The sequence below is a fragment of the Rhipicephalus microplus genome, chromosome 9 (assembly GCF_043290135.1).
Source record: "Rhipicephalus microplus isolate Deutch F79 chromosome 9, USDA_Rmic, whole genome shotgun sequence".
NCBI lineage: Eukaryota > Metazoa > Arthropoda > Arachnida > Ixodida > Ixodidae > Rhipicephalus > Rhipicephalus microplus.
In genome coordinates, this window is record NC_134708.1 from 29,086,714 (window position 1) to 29,112,515 (window position 25,802).

The 25,802-nt window shown below is 47.6% G+C and overlaps 3 protein-coding genes across 6 annotated transcripts in view; 2 read left to right on the forward strand and 1 right to left on the reverse strand.

Moving 5' to 3' along the window:
* Window positions 1-25,802, forward strand: part of LOC119163660 (uncharacterized) — a 71,447-nt gene that overhangs the window by 21,873 nt on the left and 23,772 nt on the right. The window contains exons 1-2 of one of the 4 annotated variants that reach the window (XM_037415708.2): window positions 17,113-17,305; window positions 17,882-17,988. The exons of 1 other annotated variant lie outside the window; for it this stretch is intronic. In XM_037415708.2, the coding sequence (XP_037271605.2) occupies window positions 17,921-17,988 (68 nt within the window). In that variant the 5' untranslated portion in view covers window positions 17,113-17,305; window positions 17,882-17,920. Of the gene's footprint in view, window positions 1-17,112; window positions 17,310-17,881; window positions 17,989-25,802 lie in introns of those variants that run through there. 2 more of the 4 variants (XM_037415709.2, XM_037415707.2) reach the window with 2 other exon arrangements.
* LOC142772068 (endothelin-converting enzyme 1-like) lies at window positions 190-8,326 on the forward strand. The gene is made up of 3 exons (XM_075874169.1): window positions 190-457; window positions 1,670-3,251; window positions 7,642-8,326. The coding sequence occupies exons 1-3, from the start codon at window positions 190-192 to the stop codon at window positions 8,009-8,011; spliced, it is 2,220 nt and encodes a 739-aa protein (XP_075730284.1). The 3' UTR covers window positions 8,012-8,326.
* On the reverse strand, window positions 19,458-23,691 carry LOC119161614 (uncharacterized). Its single transcript, XM_075873402.1, has 4 exons — window positions 23,331-23,691; window positions 22,485-22,583; window positions 22,318-22,422; window positions 19,458-21,925 (listed from the first exon to the last, which is right to left on the reverse strand). The coding sequence occupies exons 1-4, from the start codon at window positions 23,398-23,400 to the stop codon at window positions 21,279-21,281; spliced, it is 921 nt and encodes a 306-aa protein (XP_075729517.1). The 5' UTR covers window positions 23,401-23,691; the 3' UTR covers window positions 19,458-21,278.

The window sequence follows — 25,802 nt, forward strand, 5'->3', positions numbered from 1 at the left end:
CACCGCCCGATCTAAAGGGTACAGCCATATCAATCCATCCATCCATCTATCATCATCATCATCATCGTCATTAGCATCGTGTCGCAAGCTCCTGCGAGCGGCGATACCTGCAAAGACGTGTCACGCGAGTGGTGCCTTATTGGGATCATATCCCTCACTTCTGGACACAACGGAAGAACAGTTGAGGCCATGTCGTCTGCGACTCACGACTGGAAGCGTGGGCCGCAGCTGAGTGAGAAGACCCTGGACGGCAGCGTGGGCGGACCACCGCCGAAACCGATGCTGTGGGTGTTCGTCATCGCCATGCTGCTGCTCGTCGGCATCATCGCAGTGTCGCTGGTTAACGGCGAGAGCGCGTACAGGCTCGACTCCGAGCTGACCGCGCTGCCGCGACAGCCCGACCTTCAGCTGGACGACGAGGCCACGGAGTCTGCGCAGTCCCCGTCTTCTCGACTTCGTAAGCGTATCATGTAGTAAAACGGCTGTCGCGAGGTGTACCGCTGATGACGATTAGGATAGCCTAAAGAGGACTAGGGGTTTAACGTTTGAAAACCACGCTGGGATTATGAGGGACAGAATCGAAAGTTGGGCTAGTTGGATATGCGTGGCATAACGGTCAGTTCAAGCGCACGAATAAACAGAAAGGAAGAAAGGACAAGCGCTTTCTCGCAACTAAGCAGTTTATTAGAAAGGGAAGAATATATAAACAGGCAATAAGAAAACAACGCATGCGTGTGCAGGCAAAAAAGTACACCCGTGGCGCATCGAGAACACAGGGTAAAAAAAGAAAGATTATCTCGGAACATAATCTAGAAAAGCCTGCACACGCATGCGTTGTTTTTTGATTGCCTGTTTATATATTCCTCTCTTTCTAATAAACAGTTTAGTTGCGAGAAAGCGCTTCTCCTCTCTTTCTTTCTGTTTATTCGTGCGCTTCAACTCACCGCTATACCATTGTGAGGGATACCGTGGCGAAAGGCCTCTAGCATTTTCTCATCCATCAAAAAATGAGGCTGCCGCTACCAGGATTCGATCCCGCGACCTTCGGGTCGAGTACCGTAACTATTTGAACACCGCGGCGAGTGTCCGACCAGCATCAAATTATTACTTCCTAATTGGGTCTTCTCTGTAGATTGCATACGCTAAGGGAGCCAATCACTGTTAAGCGTTTAGGCCCGGTGGCGATCAAATATGACCGCGTGACAGCAGTCTAAGGTGGTTTTAAAGCGACAGCCCAGCTCTTCCCGGTACAAGCCCAGAGAACTACTCTGTGCTTCCGTTTGACCTTGAAGTTCTGACAACGTCAATGTCTTCCCCGCGCGTGCGTTGTCATATCAACGCACATGCGCATTGTCGGTTCTAATCTCCCGCGTGGTCGGCGAGTGCCACGAGCCGGCGGGCATGCACATGTTTGGAAACCACAATTCTAAATGCTAATGCATTTCTTAGTCGGGCTATGTCAGGCGTCCGTCGGGATCCGTCCACCACCCTCTCCCATATTTTAGCCACCAACTTCTTCCGGGCGGAGACGCACACTTATAGGGCTACTTGAGACATAATGAAACAGTTTTATTAAATGAAAAGTAAACAAAGAACTCTAACTCGTCTACCAAAGAAAAAAAACAGAAAAAAATAAGAGCGTTCGTTTTTTTTTCGTATGCTTATACAGCTCACACCGACGAAGACACCAACCACGCCTCGTGGCTGCTGACACGCTCGCTCAATCCCGCGGTGAACGCCTGCCTCGACTTGCACACGTATGTCTGCAGCGGCTACGCCGAAGCTGTCGGCCACCCACTCGAGGATTACGTTGCCACCAACACCGCGGTCGCCATCAAGAGGCACTTCCTGGCCGTCGCCGGTCACTCAATGAAGGGCGCGGTCAGGCCGAGCCACGACTCCGTCACCAAGGCGGTGGCCTATTACCACAGCTGTCTGAAGACTATCACAGAGCATGGACCGATGGTCACCGCAAACTCCCGGGCCCTGGCCGCTTTCCTGGAACGTAACAAGCTCACGTTCCGCAGCGCCGACGGCGTCGACCTGTTGGGCAAGACGCTAGAACTTCTGACGCGTTACGACCTGCAGGTCTTCTTCGCGCTCAATGCCCACTTCCTTCCGCAGCCGAGTAGGAACAAGAGTTACGTGCGCTTCGTTGACAGTCCTGTTTTCAGAGAGTGGGAGGCACGAAAGGCGGACCTGAGCCACGACGATTTCGCCGAATACGTCGGGAACGTCCTCTCCCGGAGTGGCGTGGATGAGCGACGGATGGCCGACCTCATGGACTCCGTGCGATCCGTCGAAGATCACGTGAAGGAAGCGCGCCACGCGGATGAGAAGTCCGTTGTCCAAGGGACGACGTCCCCCTGGAGGCGCTACCTAGACGACCACATAGGACACGCCTACTCGGGCGCTTACCGCTTGGACGTCGAGTCTTCCACCGGGGCCCGTCGCCTTCGCGCCGCATCTCGCGTCTTGGACGGAGGTCAGCGTTCAGTCTACTTGAGCTGGCACGTCGCCCGACACGTCGCCGAGGTCTGCCGTCTAGTGTCGCTTCACTCGGGAGACTCCGAAGACGACGCCAAGGCGTACTGCTATGACCAGGCGCACGGCGAGTACAAGCACGCAGTGATGGCCACGTACCTCTTCAAGATCGTCAACGGGAGCAGGATTCGAGAGGTACGGAAGATGGTTGGCTCCATCGCGAAGGAAGTTCGAAAAAGCATCAGGCGCTCGTCCTGGCTGCCGGCGATGACGAGGTTCGCACTCGAGAATAAAGTGCGAATGATCAAGTGGAGAATCGGATACCCCGCGGGTCTGGGTGATTGGCAAGGCGTCGACGACTTCTACGGGCGTCACCCGCGTCCAACGGGCGTTTTTGTCGCGGACTACTTGGGAGTGCGAGAGGCGCGCATGCGCGCCTTCTTCGCCGCTATTCGTGGGGACAATTTCAGCGCTACCGAGGCATTCGATTTCGCGAATGACGCTGCGGGCGTCGCGTACGGTGCACCGAACCAGGTGAGAGTGCCGGCCGTCGCTCTTGTACGACCGCTGTTCAACTACGGCGGTGCGCCCGAGCTCAACTACGGCCTCCTGGGCTCGATACTGCTCGACGCCATTGTTCGGGCCTTTGATCGCGCCAACATGATGGACGATGGCCATGGTTTCCCCGTGCCATGGCCCCCCATTCAACGGCGACTGTTCCGAGCGAAGTACAAGTGCGACGACCTCAGGGAAGGACCCCTCATTATGTGAGTTCGGCACATTCACACTTTTAAAGATCGATGCTTGGATACTGTGTGTTTAGAAAGAAAATGTTTAACGATTTCGAGTACTTCGTACTCAACTGTGGGAGACTGAGCCGTCCCGCTAAATCGAAGGGCCCTAACTTGGCATCGCCTGCTGTAGCTATCTTGTACGCAGAAAGTTTGGTCTGTCTGTATGTCTGCACAATATTCAGCCACCCGGGCAAGTTTAAGCCCTTGCTGAACGCCCAGCCATCTTCAACTGGTGGCTGTGTTCATACTTGTGAACATTGTCGAACATTGTTCATACTTGTGAACACATTCGAAAGCAAGTATTACGCATATCTGAGGTGCAATATCAGCGACTAATTATTTGGTGGTGTGTTCCCTTACTAGAAGATACATAGATGCGTAATTCTGAAGACCCTAGTGTTTCTTAGGCTGCTCTGAAAATGGGACGCCACGCATGAAAGAAGGCCGGCAGAAGACTATCGTCTTTCGGCACTTGCAGCGAAGCAAGCAGACACGCGGTTATTTTTTAGCGTTGGTTTTTATTGCCTGCTCTCCCTACATTGCGTGACAACTATTTTACCAAAAAAGTACCGACCTTTAGGCTCAGTAGTTGGTTCGGTATATTGCATGAGGCGAATGCTTTTTGGCGCTGTGACCGTAATGATTTTACTGAACCAACCAACCCAGAACTTTAGTGTTGTGATTGATTTCTAGTACATTGTCCTGATCCGCATACACTTATTGTCATTTAACGTTGCTACTTGAAAGAATGCCTTCCCATTTTTATGTATATTGGTCACATCAGCACGGAATATATGACTATATAGGTTTCGAGCGAAATGTCGATAGCGATCTGCAGAATGGATAAAATTCTATAGTATGTTTTTTAAGGTGGCGTTTCAACACATGGGGTGCCTCGGGGGGGGGGGAGAAAACATTTATTGAAAGAAGCTTGTGAATGAAGGTGGGAGGGTCCCTTATTCCAGGAACCCTCTGGCTTGGACAGCCCGCCGAGCTCGAGCGACGAGTTGACGCTGCTCGACCAGGTCCGGCTGAGAGATCGTAGCCTCCCACGCTTCACTGAGGAGGTCTTGGTCCGCATCTGGTGCTTCTGCTCGTAGTCTTGGGACGCTTACTTTGCACTGCAGTAGGAGGTGCGCCAGGGTGTCTGCCACATTGCAGTGAGGGCAGATGAAGCTGTGCAACATTGGCCTCATATGGTGCAATAGTACGCCGTGTGTGAACGTGTTGCTTTGAAGACGCCTATAGTCAGTCCCTTCGTCTCTTGTGAGTTTTGGATGTGGCGGGGGGTATAACCTGCGCTCGAGCCGATACTGTTGCAGTAATGCATGGTACGTTAGTGGTATGGCTTCTCTTGTCTCTGATTCTGTTGTTGAGTGGGAGGTGCCTCGGATCTTGTATGAGATTGCCCGGTTGACGCATTCGCGGGCTGCGGTGTGTGCCGCTTCATTTCCCTCGAGACCTTCATGATCCAGAATCCACACGATGCATGTGTAGGGAGGAGGATTGTCCATGCGCTTTAGTAGCCTAATCGCCACCGTGGAGACCCTGCCTTTCAGGTAGTTCCGTGCCGCTGTTTGTGAGTCGGTAAAGACCACGATGGGATCCTCACTCGTCTGGGTGGCGAGTGCTATAGCAGCCTCTTCAGCTGTTTCCGCACGTTTGGCGAGGATAGTCGCCGATGCCAGTACCGCGCCCTTGTAATCTGCGACGGTAATCGCGAAGGCATTACGTCTCGAATATTTGGCTGCGTCCACGTATCGCACCTGCGGGTCATTGCCATATTTTTTCCGGATCATGTTAACCCTGGCGAGGCGCCTTTCTCGGTGATGTTGAGGGTGCATGTTCCGAGGGGTCTGCTGAATTTCAAGGCTGTCTCGCAGCTGTGACGGTATTTTGCCTTTGCGTTCTTCGCTTCATGTGCTTGACCCCTTTCTTCTACCCGCTTCATTATTCTGGCTTCCGTCTGTTTTAGTATGCTGTCGTCAAGTTCTAGTGTGCTACACTTGGCTGGTGGGCGTTGTTGTATCCTCCGTTGTAGATCTTGAACTTTATTTTCTAGAGCCCGGATGGTCGCTGTCTGAGCAGGCGAGATGGTCGAGGCACTTGTAGTATTTAGAGAAGTGGGCCCGTCACTACCGGTTACCGCGGCGGCGTAACTGATTCCCCTAACGGAGCGAGACCGTGATGGCGTGCGGGATCCAGAGCGACCTTTTTTCTTAGAGCGAGAGCGACTTCGGTCAAATTTTGGGGTAAAAGAGGGGGCCCGTGAAATTTCTGGTGTGATAACTGACCCGGGTAAATCATTGGTGCAAGCACTCCAGTGATTCTCACGGGCGCGGGCGTTATCGAGCTGGTGGCGTCTTACTTGATAAGGAGGGGGATTGCTGCGGAGTTTCTTCTTGCATTCCCTTCCAGCAGTCTTATGGTCTTCTCCGCAGATCTTGCACATCGGTTGGCAGTCATGTGGTTCTGTGTCCTTGTCGTGGCCGCATTTGTAGCAGAAGTTCGCTTTCGGCTGAGGGCAGATGTCTTGTCGGTGACCTAGGGCGCCACAGGTTCGGCGATATTGGATGGACTTCCGGTATGGCTTGCATCGGTAGTCTCCACTGAGCTACGTCACGTAAAAAAGGAACGTGCTGCCCGTCGAAAGTGATAACTGCAGCTGTGGAAGATCCCAGCATGCGCGCGCCGAGGACGTGGTATCTTGGGTCTACGCGAAGTCCTGCAACAATCTCTGTGGGGCTTGTTCCTGGTTCGAGGCCGTAGATCACTCCGCGGCACACATCATCGGGGTGTCGAATGTGCGGATTCACTTGATATATTACTACACCGAGCTGTATAGCATTTATACTTTGCAGTTTGGAAGCTCGTTCAGTACTTGCTGTGCTTGCGATGATCACATTCTCTACTTTTTGCACTGGCACTCGCACATGGTCATAGAAGTCCTGCTGGGCCAAGCCACTGGATCTTCCGATGGCATGTGTAACCTCGATGAGTGTTCGTTTTGAAAGATCTAGTCCTGGTTGCGGGCGGAATACAATTTTGAAGTCATCAGTAGGGAATGGCCGCATCCTAGTGCTGCGTTGACGTTGCGGTTGAGATTCGGCGTCTGGCTTCACAGGTTGCGTAGCTCGTTCTTCGGCTGACTTTTCTTCTTTGGCTGACCTGCCTTTACGGCCAGCTTGAAGTCACTCAATGTGGGCTTTGCCTGTCGTTTTGCCACCATTTTCATCGAACGTCCATTGTGATGCCGTTCTTGAGTTACCCTCCGTGTTGTTCAGTTGCATCGTACTCGGGTTTTCTTGACGTGGGTTAGACGTCTGCGTTTCCATGAGAGCTCTTTACCTCATACGCTGCGTCTCTGTGTTGCGCGAGCAGCGTGCTCGTGCACCTACGAGACGCTGGCGTCCAGCTCGTTTCGCAGGCCCGTCGCCACAGCGGCGTTCGCGTGCAGCGCGTCCTCTGAATTCCTTGGCGCGTCCCAGCGAGCAGGCACAATATGTTTAGAGCTCAATATCTAGTAAAAAAGTACACTCACTGCGATGAGTCTGGTGTCAAACGATGCCTTGCAACGTGAGGAATCCCAGGTCACTAAACGCGAGCAGTGTCCAGGCAATGTTGCACAGAAAATAGCAAAAAGAGCAGGAGCCCATGTGAGGTGCGACTACACACCTCAGCCCCCTCTGGGGTGCCTCGGTAAAAAAAATGCCGGAGACCAGTCCCGTCTTTGTAGCTACTCCGAACAAAGCGTTATTAATCGCATAAAATAAAGCTAATACCATTCAGCAAAGTAAAAAAAAATCATTGCTTGTGAATCCGCGTGTTTGAGACCCCTGAGATAAGGAATTCATTTGCTGCCTTGAACGTAAGACCGCTGCTAAAAACGATGGCTCAAGCGGCACCGTGTGTTCAGGCACATTGATCCCATCAGGGCTCAATCTTCTCCTGAACTTTGACGTTGCATATTTGATGATATTTGGTTTGAGGGGGGGGGGGTACACTTTTTTGATGAAGTCAGGGACCGGCCATGTAGATGTGGTCGATTGCACTTTGTGCTCTTGCTCATCATGTTATAGCAAAACAAGATCTCGGGGCGGAGGGTGGGGGGGCACTATTTTGGTGTGCTAGCCTCTGCAGCTACTCCACTGACACTCGCCAACACAAAACAACAGAATTGACGTTTCGAAGCCCCATACGGGGGCCTCCTCGTTCACTGTGAACGAAACTTCAATTCCATTGTTTTTCCATCTTCTTTAGTTTGCACGTTTTCTTCAATCATGATTTGTTTTTCTCTCGCCAGACGAGATTTCGTCAAACCCTAGATCCCATTGATCACAGTCTCATGACACGTCGCATGCAGGAGCCAGGCTTCCAAGAGAAACGCCCGCTCAAGGACGCCGACGTCACGCAAGGGTCGGACTCGCACCTCAAGGCCGGCGGTGTCCGTCGGTGCTCACGCCCTCTTCAGGGCGTACAAGAAAGCGGTGGCGTCTTTCGACGGCGGTAGCGGGCGCAGCCTGCGGGGACTCGAGGCCCTCAGCGCGGACCAGGTCTTCCACGTGGGGCGATGCTTTCTCGCGTGCGGCGACACGCACGACCGTTCGGCGGACCCGCTGTTCGCCGGACATCGCTGCAACAGGATGGCGCGACAGTCGCTCGAATTCGCCTCCGCGTTCCGCTGCAACAGGGCATCGTACACGCCCTGGCGCAGTCTCTGTGATCTTTGGTAAAAGTAAAACGTAACGGTAAATTCGCAGTATGTGAAGAGCTAAAATGCCGCATGGTTCCTTACACATTTGCCTAAGACGATTGAAAGGCAAAATCCTCCTTCGTCGTCTTCTTTTTCATCTCATTCGCTTTACTGATCCTGTCCCACCCCTCTCCGAGAGCTTTCTGCAGTCGTTTTGCACCGCCTTGAAAGCTGCATTCACCTCATTTAGTTTTCCACTCCTCCATTGTTCGTTCACTCTTGACCCAGCAAGCAACAGTGTCATATGATGACCTTATCGCATGACGCCATTACATCACAAGATATTGCGAATTATGATGCCACGTGGGGTGGAGGGGTGGGGGTCTCAAAAAACACCGCTTTGGAACACATGGAGACAACAGATACATGCGGTTGGGCAAATCAACATCTCGTAAGTTTATTCACTTGCTTTTACAATGACGATATCGCCCGTATTATGCGACACTCGGGCAAACAAACACAATGCACCATGAATGCGGTGTCGCCGATGTTCGACGCGCCACGGGGGATTCACGGTAGATGACTCTCGGAGTCGTCCACCGAAAACACTCCCACAGGAGATGTTCGTCACGGTAGTCGCCCAATCCCGAAGAGATCGCCACTCTTTCGCGTGCGCTGGCCTGACCTCTCCGCCGGGCTTCGCTACCTAGCTAACCTGGGAAAGCCCAGCATGTGCGTAGTAAGAATTATTTTCCGGAGAGAGAATAAAACGTTTACCTGTGGAGCGCGAGTAGATCGGTGAGTAGGATCCTTAGTCCGGGATTTCGTTGGCGCGGGCCGTTGTCCTCACACGTTTCACGCTGATGATGAAAACATTTTTTATTATCAAAGTTCAAACGGGGAGGGTCCCTATTCCAGGGAACCTCTGCGACAGCCTAGGCCCTGGGAATGAGTGTCCGGCCGACCTCGAGGCACAGTCGGGAAGGGTGTCTTCCCCCTGCTCTGGGCTACGCGTGGACCGAAGGATTGGAGGGAAGGGAGGGAAGTAAGTGTCGGAGCGCTCTACGGTAACGTGAGAAGTTGTGGAGATTCGCTCGCAGGATTTCAAGCTGAACGGTTGTGCCCTCGCGATCTCCGACATCAGCGTAGCTCCCGCCAACTGGTTCGCCCTCCGCGGTCTCCTGACGCCGTGCAGCTCTCGCATTGTGGCGCCCCGCCCTTGGACTGCTTCGACTGGATCCCCACTTTCATATCTCCTTTTTTCTCTCGCTTGGCTGTCTTCTTCTCCGTCTATTTTCCTTCTATTCTTTTTATCCCTCCTTCCCCCCACCCCTACAAGGCACTGCGCCGTGTCGCCTGAAGGCAGACAGAAATTAGGTGCCTTTTTCCTCTTCATTCTAACCACTACCACCAAGTTGTGGAGATAGCGCCACAGCCTAGACAGACATCAGTGTAACGAGTCGGGCGTATTTTATACATGAAGAGGAGGTTCGGGAAAGTTCGGGTCTGCAGCTGGTGAAGTGCGACAGCCTCCTCGAGTGTGAAGTGGGAGTTGGTGTTGCTGTCGTTGGCGTATGTCATGCTGTGGGACTTCGTGATATGTGAAAAGTGGAGAACCTTGATCTGTGTGGGCCACCTCACTGCGCGGGGCCGCTCGGAGGGTGAGATCTTGAGCAGCCGCATGAGCGCGATCATTACCCGACAGTGGCGTGACCAGGAGTCTAGAGTAGGGCTTCTCGGATAAGAGCAGGACAGAACTACCTTCCATGTTGTGTTGTGTCCTGGGTTGCCAAGAGGAATTGTTTGGACACTCACATACCATGAGGTACGGGGTAGCTGCTTTATTGGCGCAGAACCTGCACTTTGGTGTGTGTGTGGGTTAGGATCTGTCTTAGTATATACGGATTGGGGTAGGACAGGGTCTGTAGGCGACGCCACGCTTTTCCTGCAATTCTTTACTACGGAGGCTTGGCCCAGGGTGTGGAAATTGTGTTTCGAGTCCTTAGTGTGTCAGAGCTTCTGTATACGTAAGAAGCAGGTCTATATCCACAGCCATGCGGTTGGGGCACCTCCTTGATTAGACGGTTGGGTGGGGGGCTGTAAATGGTTATTTTTAGCTCGCTATACCATGGCGAAAAAAAATTGTGGAATTGTGGTTTCAGTGCTGGCTATTCAATTCCGTAAACAGTATTTACGTAATCACTTCATACAGCCGTCCCGTCGGGCGAACGACAATTTTAGTTCATTGATCGAAGCTCGTTTATCTAGGAGTGTCCAAGGCCGACATCTCCAAGGCCGCCATTCTCGCTGGCACAAGCGCTACATATATCGGCTTACCGCATCTGGTGTTGCTAATACCAATGTTGCTGTTGGCATCGTTACACAACAGTAAACATACGACACATATGGCGGTGCGTACAGCATTTGTACATATCTTTAGCGTCATTTCGTAACGTTTCTCTCAATAAAAGAATTGCAACACAGTCACCTTCCCTCCGAATGCTTCGCACAACATTGATTCCTAAGGTATGTGGGATCTGCCGATTTTCTCTCTCTTTTATTATGTATTCCAATTGTTTTATCGCTTCCTTTATGTTTGCTCTATTTCCCGCCTATAAGGTTTTTGAATCCCACGCTGGCAAATCGGCGCACCTCTTAGTTCTGGGAGCAAAGCATAGCATGAAATGAGGGCAGATGTTCATGATAATTTAGGTGAGAAGCAGCTCTTTGATTAATACCCCTGTCACACGGGCACTTGAAAGTCTTTTAAGTAAGCGGTCTTTTTCCGAAAAGGAGTTCCTGACAGCAGACACACGGCGCAGAGCGAACTCCTTTTCAGAAGCGGTCTTTTTCGTAAACGGCGTTCGTCGATCTCTTTTAAGGCTCCGAATGAGTAGCCTCGAAACCAGTTGGCGCCAGCAATTTTCGAGTGGTGGGAAAAAAAGAGCGAATGCTTATTTTTCTGTCACCAAAACTCTTTGTAAAAACAAATTTCATATCCTGCAGAAGGTGTAATGAACTCTCTTAATGGTTATTTCCTTTTCTACTCTCGTAAGCAGCTACAACGCGTCGGCAATATCACGTGGTGACGCTCGGTCTTGCGCTGTTTTATGCTCTCCTTGGCGGCTTTTGCAGCGTCTGCCTCGCTTTCCAGAGCGAGAAGGCAGGCCGTGAGGCTTGCGATCCTCGCTTTTTCTCCCGTACGGTCGCCCATAACGTGTCGAGAGCAGTCGAGAGCAGCGAAAAACAAATACGGTTAATAAAAGCACAGTGGTGCCAGACGGACTTGTGCACGTCGCTAGTTATGGGAATGCTTCCTTATCTAGTGCAAAAAACTTTCACATTGGTGTTTCTTCATCTCTTATTCTTAAATTTATTTGAAGAAACGAGCAGTGCAACAAGTCGTTAATTTGTACATCGTGATACATCGTTTAATTTTCATTGCTTCTCTTTTAACTGCTAGCGCCACGCTTTCGCTAGCGTCTTCGAACGAAAACACTAAAAGGAGATCGTTGCTGCCGTGTGTCTGCGCCACAACACCTCTTTGTTAAAAGTCTTTCAACTTCGTAAAAGACCGCTTATACCCCTGTCACACGGGCACTTAAAAGTCTTTTAAGTAAGCGGTCTTTTTCCGAAAAGGAGTTGCTGACAGCAGACACACGGCACAGAGCGAACTCCTTTTCAGAAGCGGTCTTTTTCGTAAACGGCGTTCGTCGATCCCTTTTACGGCTCCGAATGAGTAGCCTCGAAACCAGTGGGCACCAGCAATTTTCAAGTGGTGGGAAAAAAAGATCGAATGCTTATTTTTCTGCCACCAAAACTCTTTGTAAAAACAAATTTCATATCCTGCAGAAGGTGTCATGAACTCTTTTATTGGTTATTTCCTTTTCTACTCTCGTAAGCAGCTACAACGCGTCGGCAATATCACGTGGTGACGCTCGGTCTTGCGCTGCTTTATCCTCTCCTTGGCGGCTTTTGCAGCGTCTGCCTCGCTTTCCAGAGCGAGAAGGCAGGCCATGAGGCTTGCGATCCTCGCTTTTTCTCCCGTACGGTCGCCCATAACGTGTCGAGAGCAGTCGAGAGCAGCGAAAAACAAATACGATAAATAAAAGCACAGTGGTGCCAGACGGACTTGTTGTGCACGTCGCTAGTTATGGGAATACTTCCTTATCTAGTGCAAAAAACATTCGCATTGGTGTTTCTTCATCTTTTATTCTTAAATTTATTTGAAAAAACGAGCAGTGCAACAAGTCTTTATTTGTACATCGTGATACATCGTTTAATTTTCATTGCTTGTCTTTTAACTGCTAGCGCCACGCTTTCGCTAGCGTTTTCGAACGAAAACACTAAAAGGAGATCGTTGCTGCCGTTTGTCTGCGCCGCAAACACCTCTTTGTTAAAAGTCTTTCAACTTCGTAAAAGACCGCTTACTTAAAAGACTTTTTGCGCGCCCGTGTGACACAGGTATTACTTAAAAGACTCTGTGCCGCGGCTTTCAATATAAAATGCAGCATCCCTGGCTCCTCTTGGAACACACTACCCCCATACAGGAAGCGAAGTGTGGCAGCTTGGGCTGTTGTCAGGAAGCGAAAGTTAAGGGAGGACACTCTACAAAAATCTGGTAACAAAATAGTGCTCTCACCAAACGCCGGAGGACGCAAGTGCGAAAAAAAGGTTATCATCAACCAAACGGAATGTTTTTTTTTTTGCAAAATAATTATTATACGCCCATATTTTACCTGTTCTTTATACATAAAACAATTTATTCAACACACCTTACGTGGTTACTTTTTGTTATGCCGCACTGCCATAAACATCATCTACGATTCGCGCCGATTCGAGTACCCGTCGCCATACCAGCATGCGAATTTCCGAGGTATGACAATTCTATAGGTCCCTCTAGGCATGACAGCGGGAAGGTATCGTCAAGGTCGGCTGCTTCGGTGTTTTCGTGTGTAAGATGGCAGGTACGTGAACCACGTTTTCCGGCAAAGCTTGTTGAGTGACATGTTGCCGGGTTAGTTTGGTCATTGATTCAGAAAAATGGTAACAACTTCATAAAAAAGATACGGTGTAAGAAACATAAGCACGCCCACACACGTTGCACTTCGTGTGCGGTGCGTTTCAATGTTTCGTACGCGTTGCTTATTCGCGCAGTTGTAACCATTTTCTGAAGCTTGAGACGGCAGCGAGGCTAGCTAAAAACAGTTTGCGGTTGTATGCGGTGGCAAGACGTGAAGATTGCGCAACGCGATGCTCTTCTCATTTTGTGCTTTTTACATGCTCAGCCTCTACCTCGCATTGGAATGAAAACAATGCGGATACTGTTTCTTTGATCTCCTGTTTCTTTGATTGATATATAAATTGACCGCTTGTTTCAAAATAAAAACAAGCGCGATGGATAAAGCCGTAGTGAATTATAATTACCTGTATCTCTTTATAATATAACTTAGACTAATTAGTCGATATGAAAATTACGCCATGACATCAATTTGCGCGAAACATTTTGAGCTAGAAAAAATAGTGAATTGCTAAATAAAAATGTTAAACAATAGCCTGGCCGTTCGGGTGGAGAAAAGTGGTCTAAAATTAACTTTCGCCATGACCAAACGTCGGTTGCGCACAATAATTCAAAATTTGCGCCAGTGAAACCGAAACGGGAAGCGTTTTTACCAACCTTTAGGTGCGCTAGAATCGATTGGGCCGCCGAGGTCCAGGGGTTTTTACATGTTTAAAGTTTCTCACATGACAGGGTGCGAAACTCTATGAGTTTTTATTTCTTTATGCTGCCCAGAGCAACACCTCCTTTATTAAGATGCCTGACGAATGGCTCGTTTCCAGCGGAGTCGCCCTGCCTTCAGTTATGGTGGCTAGAAGGAGAGGTGTCAGCATCGGCATGCCGGAGAACGAGCGAGAATTTATCCGGATGCGGCGGCGCTGCGGTCGCTTTCGAGATGCCCCTCCTCACGCCCGCGCATGCGTATCAGTCGTATTTCGTTGCAAATATTTCACGTTATTCTGCGGATTATAACCAAGTCTACCTGTCACAATTCAGGCGGGGCGCTGTAAAGCGTGTATTGTCACTGAAAACTAGTGTTTTCAATTCACTTCTTAGTATATGAGCTACAAAGCTTAGAAGATAGAGAATCAAGTGAGTTGCCGTGAGCTCGACACGAAAACAAAGTCCGCGCAGTTTTCACTATGATGCCGCGGTGTTCTTCGTGAAGTCTCAATGCACATAAAGATATCGGCAAACATTATTTTTATGACTTGCGCAATCAAGGTCCAATTTTACAAGAAAGACATTTATTTTCACGAAAGCGAAAAACAACATGAAAAATAAACACAACATATGCATTAAGGTTGGAGAGAACTGCAAATTATACGAAACTCAGCTGAAGCAAGTGAATAAGGCAACTAAAGATAACAGTAAATATACGATGATACAATGGGCATACATACACACATGTCATTGAGGTTTGATTGGCAAACATTGATAGAGTCACCAACCAGTTCACGAAAAAATTGTTTTCTGCATAAGAGAAACACAGCCAGACAGTGACATCACAGTTGTAACAATGTGAACAAGATAATAGTAAAATCACAAGAAACAACACAGTGTGAGTAGTGCACAATACCATAAAATCAAACCTTCTTCTCTGAGGTAACACTATGACAGTTAGGTCATACGGCTCAACTTCAAGAACTTCGTTTTTTCTGTTTTTTTATCGGACGCATTTTCTCCAGCAACGAGAAAATGCATTCTGGTCATTGTAAAGAATCTAATTATCTGATTTGTCACTTCCAGTTTGTGGTGTTCAGAGCCGACCATTTTTAACCTCTTCACAGACAGGCAAGAGATAAGGTCTGTTATGCTGTCACTTTTCAACTTGTTAAAAGTGAAGCAATATGTGAACGCATCTTCCACAGCTTTGACCAGGTATGTTAAGGACTCAAACGGGTACAGAAGGCATGATTCTGCTGGAAGCAAGGTGGAATTCTTAGAGTGAAGCGACAACCTGCTACATTCTTCGCACTTTGTCTTTTTCACCATATCTTACGGGCCACATAGCCACTGACGTAATATGTGATCAGGGAGTCACTTTTGTGTCCAATGAGATCAGTGTGGTCAGGGAGGGCTTCAGAAGCAGCAATCACTTCATGAACCTCATTGAGGTGCCCCACATCTAGAAGCTCATCCAGCTTATTCTGCAATTTTATTGAATTCGTGTGGATGCGCGGACATATAAGGCAGCTCAGGAATCCAGAAGGTATGTTTCCACTTGAGGGTGACTTTGCCAAGTTGTAAAAAACTGAGGGAATTCACAGAGATCAAAAATTGTGTCGGCGAAGGGTGATCATTCGAGCCAGAAGTTTGCTTCAAAATTAAAAAAAAAGATTTTAAGTGCATCTTGAGAGAGGCGAGACGTCATCAAGTATTTATAGCCCAAGGTTTTCGTGACATAGTGCCGGATGGAAAGGATGGTGCTTAGAGTGGGGAGAGTCCTTCGGCAGTCGATTCACTCAGGAACCCACCCTCCTTAGGTACAGCTATTTCCCAAGTTGCCATGAACCCGTTGATAACATGCATGTAGCTACGAACTATTAATCTTTCGTCAAAATCAGCTTCGCACACAACGTACTTATTTTCCAGTGGTTTCTCAGCGCGAGGAATGGCACTCTCCCAGGCCTTGCGCCGTTCATCGTCGGCGGGAGCAGAGAAGAGAAACGCTTTCTTCCCTTGTTTGCGGGCCGAAACATATACCGCATTGCATCCAGATTCAAAACAGTGTCTTTGCTGTTTACCCATCACTGTGGCATGATCACATTGGCACGCATTGATCCTGAAGAAGTCCAAATAGGCAAATCACAAACGTTGCAATTTGCGAGCACACGAGCAAGCGACCAAAAGCGCCGCGCGAGCGGCTGGCGAGCGCTCTCGACTGATCACGGTGGCGACTTGCGCGCCGCTCCACGGCGAACTGAAACACCAGCACGCCTCTCTTCAAGCCGCGACCGGGACGATGCTGATGACACCTCTCCTTCTAGCCATAGAGTTCTACCTATCATTTCCATGCTCGTTGAAGCGCCGTGCGTTGCAGCTCCCTTAGACACTAGCGCCTGAGTTCCCTCTAGTAAGTATTGTAGGAAACTCTATGCTTCTATGCCCACCACACCACCACACTTCAGTTTTGAGCAAGCGCCACGCAGTAGCGCTCGCGACCGACACTATTATCACGGCGTTTTTCACTTGTGGCCCCTAGGGGCGCGTTAGTCGAGATTTACTCGAGATATGCAATTATACAGGACCACGTACAGGACTATTTTGGAGGCTATGCAAAATGTAGAGTTGTTGCACCGTGGCGCACGGGGCAACAACTCTACATTTTGACGCCAAAAACCGACAGTGACGCCAAAAACCGACAGTAATCGAAAATGAAGGAGATAAAGGGCGTGGCAGCTGTTTTTGTTCTCATGCGGCAGGCATCTAAATAGAGGAGGCGTTGCCCAGAACAACGCTCTGTCATGTGACATAAAAATTGCTCGGAGGCAACTGTGAGAGTATTGCTGTGTTCGCAGGGGGCGGCCACTGATCTCCACTAGGGTTGCGGAGATCAGTGGGGGCGGCCATCGGAGATGCTCGCCTTCGTACCGAAGGAGGAGGGTAAAATCAGAGGGTATAGCAGCGCGTTCGCGGCTCACGTTCTAGGCATAATTTTTTTTAGAAGGTGTTGCCCAAAGCATAGCCTCCTAGATTTGCTTTACCTGCTGGATTATCAGCAGTCACTTAAAAAGTGGGCGTCGTCGGAACTGTAGTGATGGCGCCACCTAAGCAGGAATGTCTTCAAATCAGTTTTTACGTTTTTGGGGATTATATGCTGCAAAAACGACGTAAAAAGTAAAAAAAAACGACGCAAAAACGACGTAAGTGACGCCATCATTCAGCAATCAACTCCTCCAATACAAGGCATAGCCTCTAAAGGTAGTAGCGAACGCCAAAATTGTTGATTTTAGAGGCCAAGTACAAAAACCTTTACTCCTACGTAGGTAGCGCCGCCATAGATGACGGGCGTTTTGCGCTCATTCGGCAGGCAAAAAAAATCTAGGAGGCTATGCCCAGAGTCAACCGTAGCAGCCGACAGTAGCCAATCCGCAGCCCGTGCCGCACGGATGAGAACGACGCCGGAGCCTTCTCTGAGTGTTGGGTTGTAACTGTTCAAGGTTGTAGGAACGTTGTAACTTGTATAAGAAACCTGTCCGTCAACATCAAGCTGTTCTCTGTCGTTTGTATCCGTTTTGCTGGTCCAGCTTTCAGCGTGTAGCGTTCAGTTGCGTAAGTACGTCACTCTATAGTTATTTTGTTTGGCTCGCGCTGTTAGGGTTACTTGCGCCCGTGTTTGCCGCTGAGTCTTGTGTTTGTTTTGCATTGATTTGTCGGCCCGCGTGGCTGCAAGCGTAGAATCGGCCCAGCTATTTTTTTAAAGAGGCAGTGATGTTTGACTTTGCGGTCCATTTCGTTCCTCGGTCCCAGCGTCAACCGGCTTGGCTGTCTATCGGCCGCTGGGAAAGGCACGCGCTACCCGCCTTTACAGTGAATGGGTACAGTGTACTGCCATCCAAAGAACGGAAAATGAATTGGCTTAGTTGGATGTATACGGGAAGCACGAAGCAGCTTCCTCTTTGCTCATGCCGTTTTGTTTTCAAAAAACTAAACGGCGTGTTCGTGAAAACGCAGCGGTTTGCCATTTGCGTCGCGTCTTTGTGTTGTTGATAGCCCGCCCGTGCATTCAAATCATAACCGTCCTTTTATTTGGCACTGCAGCTGCAACAAGTGGCGCTAACCCCCATCCCAATAACGGCGTGCTACTACTTTCGCTCGTTTTGAAATTCTCCTCGTATTTGTGTGCAGGTGCGCGCCATTCGTAGCCTACTACGTCCGTTTAGTCTCATGCCTCAAGGTGTAAATCAACCCAGGCGTCGCGTGGTGCTCTCGCGTACGGGACATCCAGTGATATCGTAAGTTGTTTGCCCGATAATGCACGATAGGGAGTTTTATGGCGAATTCCATTGGGAGAGCAGGTGCACTCAAAAGCACGCTCAAAGTGCTCTCTTCCGAGGCGGCGTGTTTCAGTGGTCGAACAGGAGTAGGAGCACTGTCATCCATTGGTAGAGCGAGAGCGCTTTTGCTGCGCCGAGAGCAGCCAGGAGCAGTTCTGTCTGCTCCCTCTTAAAAAGCGGAGTGAGTGGAAAACGCAGGAAACCACGTGTTTGGAACGTCATGTCCGGACATACCCTCTCAGCAATCCTCCTCACTTGTTTACATTTTGCGGCGTCGTGTCGGGCGGTTATGGCGGCAGCGAAGCGTGCGTGGTGCTCGGGCTCGAACGATTTTAACGTCGTAGCGGCAGATTCTGGCAGTGAACGTCCACCTTGCCTGCCTTCAGATTCACGGATGGCGGAGGCAGCAAAACGTCGTCGTCTTGCCGAAGTATTTGACGAGCTAGACGATGTCAGCAGCGATAGCTGCTGGAGCTCTACGTCCGAGTCGAGTTCAAGCAGCAGCGACGATGACGACGAAGTGTATGCAGCAGCGTTTCAGCAGCTCTTTTCTCTGCCAGAGCGAAGGCCGAAAGTGGAAGCATATGTTACAAAGACGGTGGCTAGCTACTCCGACGAGGAGGTGAGTCATTCGGCTTCTGTTTTAATTAGGTTGCTTAAAGGCCTGTTTTCTTCCAGTTCAAAAGAAATTTCCGCGTCACGCGGCCGGTCGTGGACTTCTTGGCAGCAGAATTCGCCAAGTCACCGCACTGCCCTCAGAACAGTGATCATGGTGGCCTGCCTGCCAAGTCGGCTGAAGAACACATTCTCTCCTTTCTTTGGTGAGTGTCCGTACGTTTAGGAATGCCGCTGTCATCAGGTCACTGCATAATCCGTTTTATAGTGGGTTAGAGGCATATGAAATATTGCAAATAAATGTACCTAATTCGCAGCATGTCATTGGACCACCTTGCTTTAAACTTGTTAAATGCTACTAGCGAGTGTCGAACGTAATAGAGTTATAGTATTTTGTGAAATGCTTTCGTAGTTTGTACACCTACACACTGAGCTTCACAAAATTCTCGTTACTAGAATCAGTGGCAAAGCATAATTCATGATGCATCATTACAAACAACCATGAAAACTTTTGCTCACGAAGCATTTCAAATCGGCTGTGTCAGCAGGTTCACAGTGAGCTTCATCTCCACACTTATAAATGTAATGCGCGAATTAAAATTAGAATTTGTTATTTAGATAGTGCTTCTACTAATCAAATATTTTGAGTTTCTAAGGTGTCACCCAAAAAGGTGGAATCGTGTTTTCTGACTTCAGTTGTCTTGCTAATTTGCTTCATTGACAGCGACAGCATTGTTAACACCATTATTCAGTCATTGACAGCAACAGCAAGCTTAATTCCATTATTTAATTAGAGTATCCTCTCCTTTTCAGGTATGCAGCCAACAAAGCATGCATTAGAGATGTCGCTGGCCGCTTTGAAGTCGCAGAAAGCACTCACCACAGAATGATGGGCCGAGTAACTGCATTCCTGCTCGACATAGCACCGAATGTAATCAAGTTCCCCAGTGACCTGCAGAAGCTTGCTGTGGATTTTGAGAAGGTAACTATGCTTTTGTAAACATGCTATTTAAGGTATAAACTACAGTTTTTTTCACACCAATGTCATACAGCTCTACACAACTCAAGGGACCAGACTAAGAGGAATTACACCTACTCAAACCACAATAAGGACTGAAAGCAACTGATATGCAGGATCAGAACTGCAAATGAACAGAAAATGTAAAAATGCAAGAGATATGAAAGAGCACCACACAGTCAAGCCTCCTTCATGTGTATTACAAATGCTGTCAGCAATCGGACATTTTTCTTGAGTAGTTTTGACCATGTGATGCTGTTTCATATCTCTTCTATTTTCCCATCTTCTGCTTAGTGATGTACATCTAGTACTTGTCCTGCATGTACAGTGAATAAACCTAGAGTTCAGTTACTTGTGCACTCTGTATGTACTCTGTATGTGTCATTAATTCCCCTTCGTGCGGTCCCATGTGTTCTTTACCGCTCTACTATTACAATTATGAATTAGTTAGTGCCAGAATGCACCTTTTAAATAAGTTATTACAATTATTTTTCCCAGATGCTTCACAATTAAATAGCCAGTTAATTTCAATCATGTGTACCGGTAGTGTATTGCACTCGCCGTTATGAGCTTCAAGTCTCCAGTTTGTTTTAAACTTTTCCGCATGTTATTGGCACCTTTCATTACCCTTAGTGCCATGCTTATTTGACTATGTGTGTGCACATTTTTTTCTCTTGCAGCTGTCGGGATTCCCAGACACAATTGGGTGTGTTGACGGAAGCTACATGCCTATCAGGTGCCCAGCCAGGAAAGTGCGATCTGTTTATATAAACCGGCACCATTACCTATCCTTGACACTTCAAGGTGTTTGTGACAACAAGAAGAGGTTTCTTGATGCCAGCACTGGCTACCCAAGCAAAATTCATGACGCACGCATTTTCCGTCGGTCCAGGATTTCAAGTGTTTTGCCACAACTGTGCTCTAGCAAGTACCATATAGTGGGGGATGCTGCATATCCTTTCCGGGAGTACCTGATGACACCAATTCGAGACTATGGGAATCTTGACAGCATCAAAAAAACCTTCAATGCAAGACTCTCCGGGACAAGGGTGCTTATTGAAAATACTTTTGGCGATTTAAAAAATCGTTTCAGACAACTGCACAGGTTGGATATGTGGACAGTGGATAACATGTCCAAGTTTATCATTTCATGCTGTGTGCTTCACAACCTCTGCATTGATTGTGGAGATTTGCCAGAGAACCTGTCACGAGACCTGTCACTTACCTCACAAACAACAAATGTAGACTCAAGCTCTTCTGCAGTTCAAGTAAGCAGCAGTAGTGTAGCCCAACAGGATAGCCTATTACGTGGCTTGGCTAGCATCAAGAGAGATCACTTGATGATAAAAATGGGGTTGCAGAACCAGCAGCCATGAAACAAGGAATTCCTTTACGTGTTATGCAGTTGTGAGCAAATATATGCTTACCAAAGGCCCACCTGAAAAGCTGAACTCGTTAAAACACCTTCAAGGTTGGGAAAAATTGTCCTTACCACACACCTGTTGGCCCATTTGCATTTTCTCAAGGTAGTGTATTGTGCCAAACTAGAAAATAAAAGACATTGAAACTAAGTAATCGCTTTGGGTAGTACGTTTATTTATTTAAAACTACCACTTTATTTTGGAAGTCCAAAGGCCTGACGGAGAATCTCCATTTTTTCTTCATGCATTTTGCGCCGCTCTTCACGAAGCACCTGTCGCTCGGCCTGCCTTTCAGCTCTTCGATTTTCTTTTTCTTGACGTCTGGCCGCCTTTTGAGCCTCCTTTTCTTCTTGCAGTGCCCTCATTTCAGTAAAAAACAACTGCATGTGTGCCAGGCGTGCAGTTCCTACCCGTGGCTTCGTGTCGGGATTTGAGGACTGCGTCTTATTTTCCTCAGTGGTGTTGGCAGGTGACAACACGGCCGGAGATTCGGGCGAGGCTTTGAATGTAGCCCCTGAGGCGTCTCGCTCTACCTCCGGTTCAATGCTGTCATCAATGCTTTCAATTTTTTTCACCTCGTCGTCAAAAGGCACAGGGGTGGGTGAAGCACCAGACCTTTTGTTATGGTCGGAAGACGCCTTCCGACGCCTAATTACTGTTTTGTACCTATTTTCACACTGTTCTGGGGTTTTGGCTATGCCAAGCACAGCCTCGATGTCCATCGATATTTGTTTAAAGGCTTGCTTCCTGTTTTTGAATTTTTTAAATGGGCCAATCTGAGGGAAATATTTGAGGTAGTACTCTAGGAGCAGCCTTGTTTGCCCCTCTGTCCATTCAGCAGCTAGAATAAGAAAGAACCAACACATAAATGGTTTATTGGGAAACTGTCGGTCATTGTGCAGGCATTACTTATAATTGAATAATTTAACACACAGCACGGTCACTTGAGCTTAATTATCAATCAGCAAGCATTAATCAACAAAACAAGCATTTGCGCAGACTAGCAAACATACATAAGTGATAAGTTCTGGTATTGTGCATGTAAATGCAATATGCAAATTGTGCCAGTCTTCCAGTAATTGTAGTGGTCTGCTTTCCATGCTCTCTTTTTTTTTTTGTCATTTAAGGATCACTCCTACAAGTACACTTTTACACGCTCTGATGCATGCTTGTTAGATTTACCCAAGAACACTTGCTGAGGCAATTGTAGACACTCAGTGTTAATATACTTGCCTCCACCTCCTCTCCTGGAGCCTGATGGCTTGCTTTGAGCACCAGTCTCCCCGTCAGCTGATCTTGATGCAGTGGGAGCTGGCAGGTGCAGAGTATCTGTGCCATCTAAAAAATATAAATGAGCAGTAAATGTAGTGCCTCGCAATAATGTTAATACTAATACTTACCACCTCCTGTTTCAACGCATGGCAATCTGAGCTCCATGCGCATTTCTTCGCTCCCTCGCCTTGGCACATCGCCAGCCATATTTGTACGCAGAACTGCATCTGTTTTCACACAATGATGGAAATGTAATCAAATCAGTTATATAATGAAAATGGTTTCTCAAGTAGTCAGCTACATTATGCAAACTCGGATGCCTTACACTCGAAGGTAAGCGGATTAGAGCAAGCAAAAAACAAATTCTAAAAAAGTCAATTCATCATGTTACAGGGCTGCATGAAACACTGCACAAATCACTGATAATTAAAAAAAAATATCGCTTATCATACGTAGCATCTCGACCCTGCGATAAGAAATCGTGCTTCCGAGGAGATGTATGGCTTCACCGTATCACGTGGGATGCTGATCTGCCGTCTGGAGACATTAGCCACTTAAAAATCAGAAATAAAAATAAATTGTTACTGCGTGCAATACTTAGCTGCACCCACGTGACACTTGCTACACGCCACTTCGCAGTTACTTTTCTTAAAACGCTGCGAATCATTCTGTTGCTGATGGAGGGGTCTGCAATGTAAGTTTGTTTTGAATTAAGGATTAATTACTCATGCAAGGAAACTTGGCAACAGGATAGTGTACTGCAGTACTTCTAGAATTGTTTACGTTTTGTTAACTGCTGATGACAGCAGCAGCTGGTAACTGCATGAACAGTCTGATAAAGCTGTCATATCCACGGTGTTTTTCTGATATGATAAAGAATAGTGGGCTTAGGTCCACGCGCGCAAGAATGCATTGCATGCTGCATGCGCGACAAGTGCGCTGAAACAAATAAAAAGCAATCAAATTCACTTTACCTTCCGTACTAGATGGTGCCTGGTGTTGAATTAAAGACAGTAGGATGCGCTGAGCTTCCGAGTCCATCATGTAGTAGTATACGAAGCAGCAGCTTTGCAGGATAGCGCGCAAGCGAGTGCGCTGTACCAACCACTGCCACACGTGCTTTCCTTGCCCGTCCGGATCAGACCGCACGTGTTTTGCAGCAGAGGACGCTGGGATGCACAACCTTTCTCCTCACTCGCCTTTTTATTCCCTCACACCTGCTCTGCGGAGGTGTGCCGCATTCCAGTGGCAGGTCGAGTGACGCGGCTCTCAGTGCTCTGCCCCCTACTCCTCTCTGCTCGGCACCCTTACTCCTGTTCTCTCAATGGAATTCGCCATTAGAATACCGTTTGCAAGCGCTGCTGGCGCCATATGAGTTTTAGAATAGCGTTTGTCCTGCTGCGAACCGCAACGCATGATCGCAGCGACCGTAGCCTCGAAACCAGCGTTTGCGGGCCCCATGCGAGCCGTTATCGCCGCACGCCAACGCCTCCTCTATTTAGATACCTGCCGCATGAAAAGTAAAACAGCTGCCACACCCTTTCCCTTCTTCATTTTAGAATGTTGTAGGCCGCTAGCGTCACCTGTGGTAAACGGTGCAACACTTTGCATAGCCTCCGAAATAGCGGTGTACAGTTGAAGGTCTCAAACAATTCTCGACTGACGTGCCCCTACGGGCCGCAGGTGAAAAACGCTTAGCTGGTACCGCCCACCTCCTTTCTTATGTATTAAGATGATGTTATCGTTCTTCCAAGACTCTGGTACTCTTCCCATCAAGAGACACCTCGTAAACAGGGTGGCTAGTTTTTCTAACGCAATCTGTCCTCCATCTTCCAGCAGATCTGATGTTACCTGATACTCACCAGCAGCTTTGCCTCTTTGCATGCTCTCAAAACCTTTCTGACTTCTATCAATACTGGTGGGGTGTCATCTGAGTTACTGCTAGTTCTTATAGTATTAAAGTCGTGGTTGTCCCGACTACTGCACAGATCTCTGTAAAACTCCTCCGCTATTTTAACTATCCTATTCATATTGGTAGTTATTTTGCCTTCTTTGTCCCTTAGTGCATACATCCGATTTTTGCCTATCCCACGTTTCCTCTGCACTGCTCTGACGCTTGCTCTGTTTTTCAGAGCGTGTTCAATTCTCTCCATGTTATACAGTCAACTTTGAAAGCTCTTACAGTTCTATTTTGTCTGTTGTACTTGAGACTTTCATGATTTGATGCTTCTTAATGAGATTCTTCGTTTCCTGGGAAAGGTTGCCAGTGTCCTGTACAACTACCCTGCCTCCAACTTCTACTGCACACTCCGTAATGATACTCCTCAGATTATCATTCATTGTATCTACGCTAAGGTTGGTTTCCTCACTAAGAGCCAAGTACCTGTTCTCAAGCGAGACTCTGAATACCTGTACTTTCTCTCTCAGTGCTAGCTCATTGATTGGTTTCTTGCGTATCAGTTTCTGTCGTTCTTTCTTCAAGTCTAGGCGAATTCCAAACCGTACTATTCTATGGTCACTGCATCGTACCTTGCCAACCACTTTCACATCCTGCACGATGACTGGGTGTGCACTCATTATAAAGTCTATTTCATTCTTATTTTTGCCATTAGGGCTCCTACATGCCCACTTGCGGTTTACTTGTTTTTGGCAGAAGGTATTCAAGATCTGTAAATTTTCAAGAAAAGTAATGTACAACAACCTCGGAAAAGAGCAGTGCTTCGAGATAAGTAATAGTGCACTTCAAGTTGTAGAAGACTGTCTACTTAGGGCACGTAATAACCGTGAAGCCAAACCACGAGATTGAAGTAACTAGAAGAATATTTATTTATTTATTTATTTATTTATTTATTTATTTATTTATTTATTTATTGTGCCCTCAGGGCCCGAGTGCATTACAGAGGGGAGTGGAGGTATACATAACAGAAGCAATGTAAAACAGCCAAGAAAAAAACTCACAGCAGATAAGTGAAATAAAGTAGGCATAAATGACAACAATATATAAGGAAAAACGTATACTAACAATAATAACCTTATATATACACACATATATACTACATATATACAAACATATATATATATATATATATATATATATATATATATATATATATATATATATATATATATATATATATATATATATATAAACATTTAGAGAAGATTAATAGTTTTACAAAACATACTTTTATCAGTTATATAAGCGATATCATGGGGAAGATCATTCCGACTGACACAAGTTCTGGGTATGAATGAGTCATGAAAACATTTTGTGTGACATGATGGAACTGCAACTTTATTGCGGTGATCAATTCGAGCTGATATGTATGATGGCCTTGTTAATAATTTCTGTTTCAGATAGCTGTTGTAATAAATTTTGTGAAAAAGACAATGAAGCTACTGACCTGCGATGAGAAAGAGGAGGGAGTGACAAACTTAATTTCATG

Bases quoted from the DNA above. Each gene is read 5' to 3' on its own strand.
- LOC119161614 (XM_075873402.1), bottom strand. From the start codon at position 23,400: ATGATGGACTCGGAAGCTCAGCGCATCCTACTGTCTTTAATTCAACAC. The intron at 22,584-23,330 runs GTAAAGTGAATT...GTGTGAAAACAG, and splicing joins GGCACCATCTAGTACGGAAG to ATGCAGTTCTGCGTACAAAT. The intron at 22,423-22,484 runs GTAAGTATTAGT...TATATTTTTTAG, and splicing joins ATGCGTTGAAACAGGAGGTG to ATGGCACAGATACTCTGCAC.
- LOC142772068 (XM_075874169.1), top strand. From the start codon at position 190: ATGTCGTCTGCGACTCACGACTGGAAGCGTGGGCCGCAGCTGAGTGAG. The intron at 458-1,669 runs GTAAGCGTATCA...ATGCTTATACAG, and splicing joins GTCCCCGTCTTCTCGACTTC to CTCACACCGACGAAGACACC. The intron at 3,252-7,641 runs GTGAGTTCGGCA...CGTCGCATGCAG, and splicing joins AGGGAAGGACCCCTCATTAT to GAGCCAGGCTTCCAAGAGAA.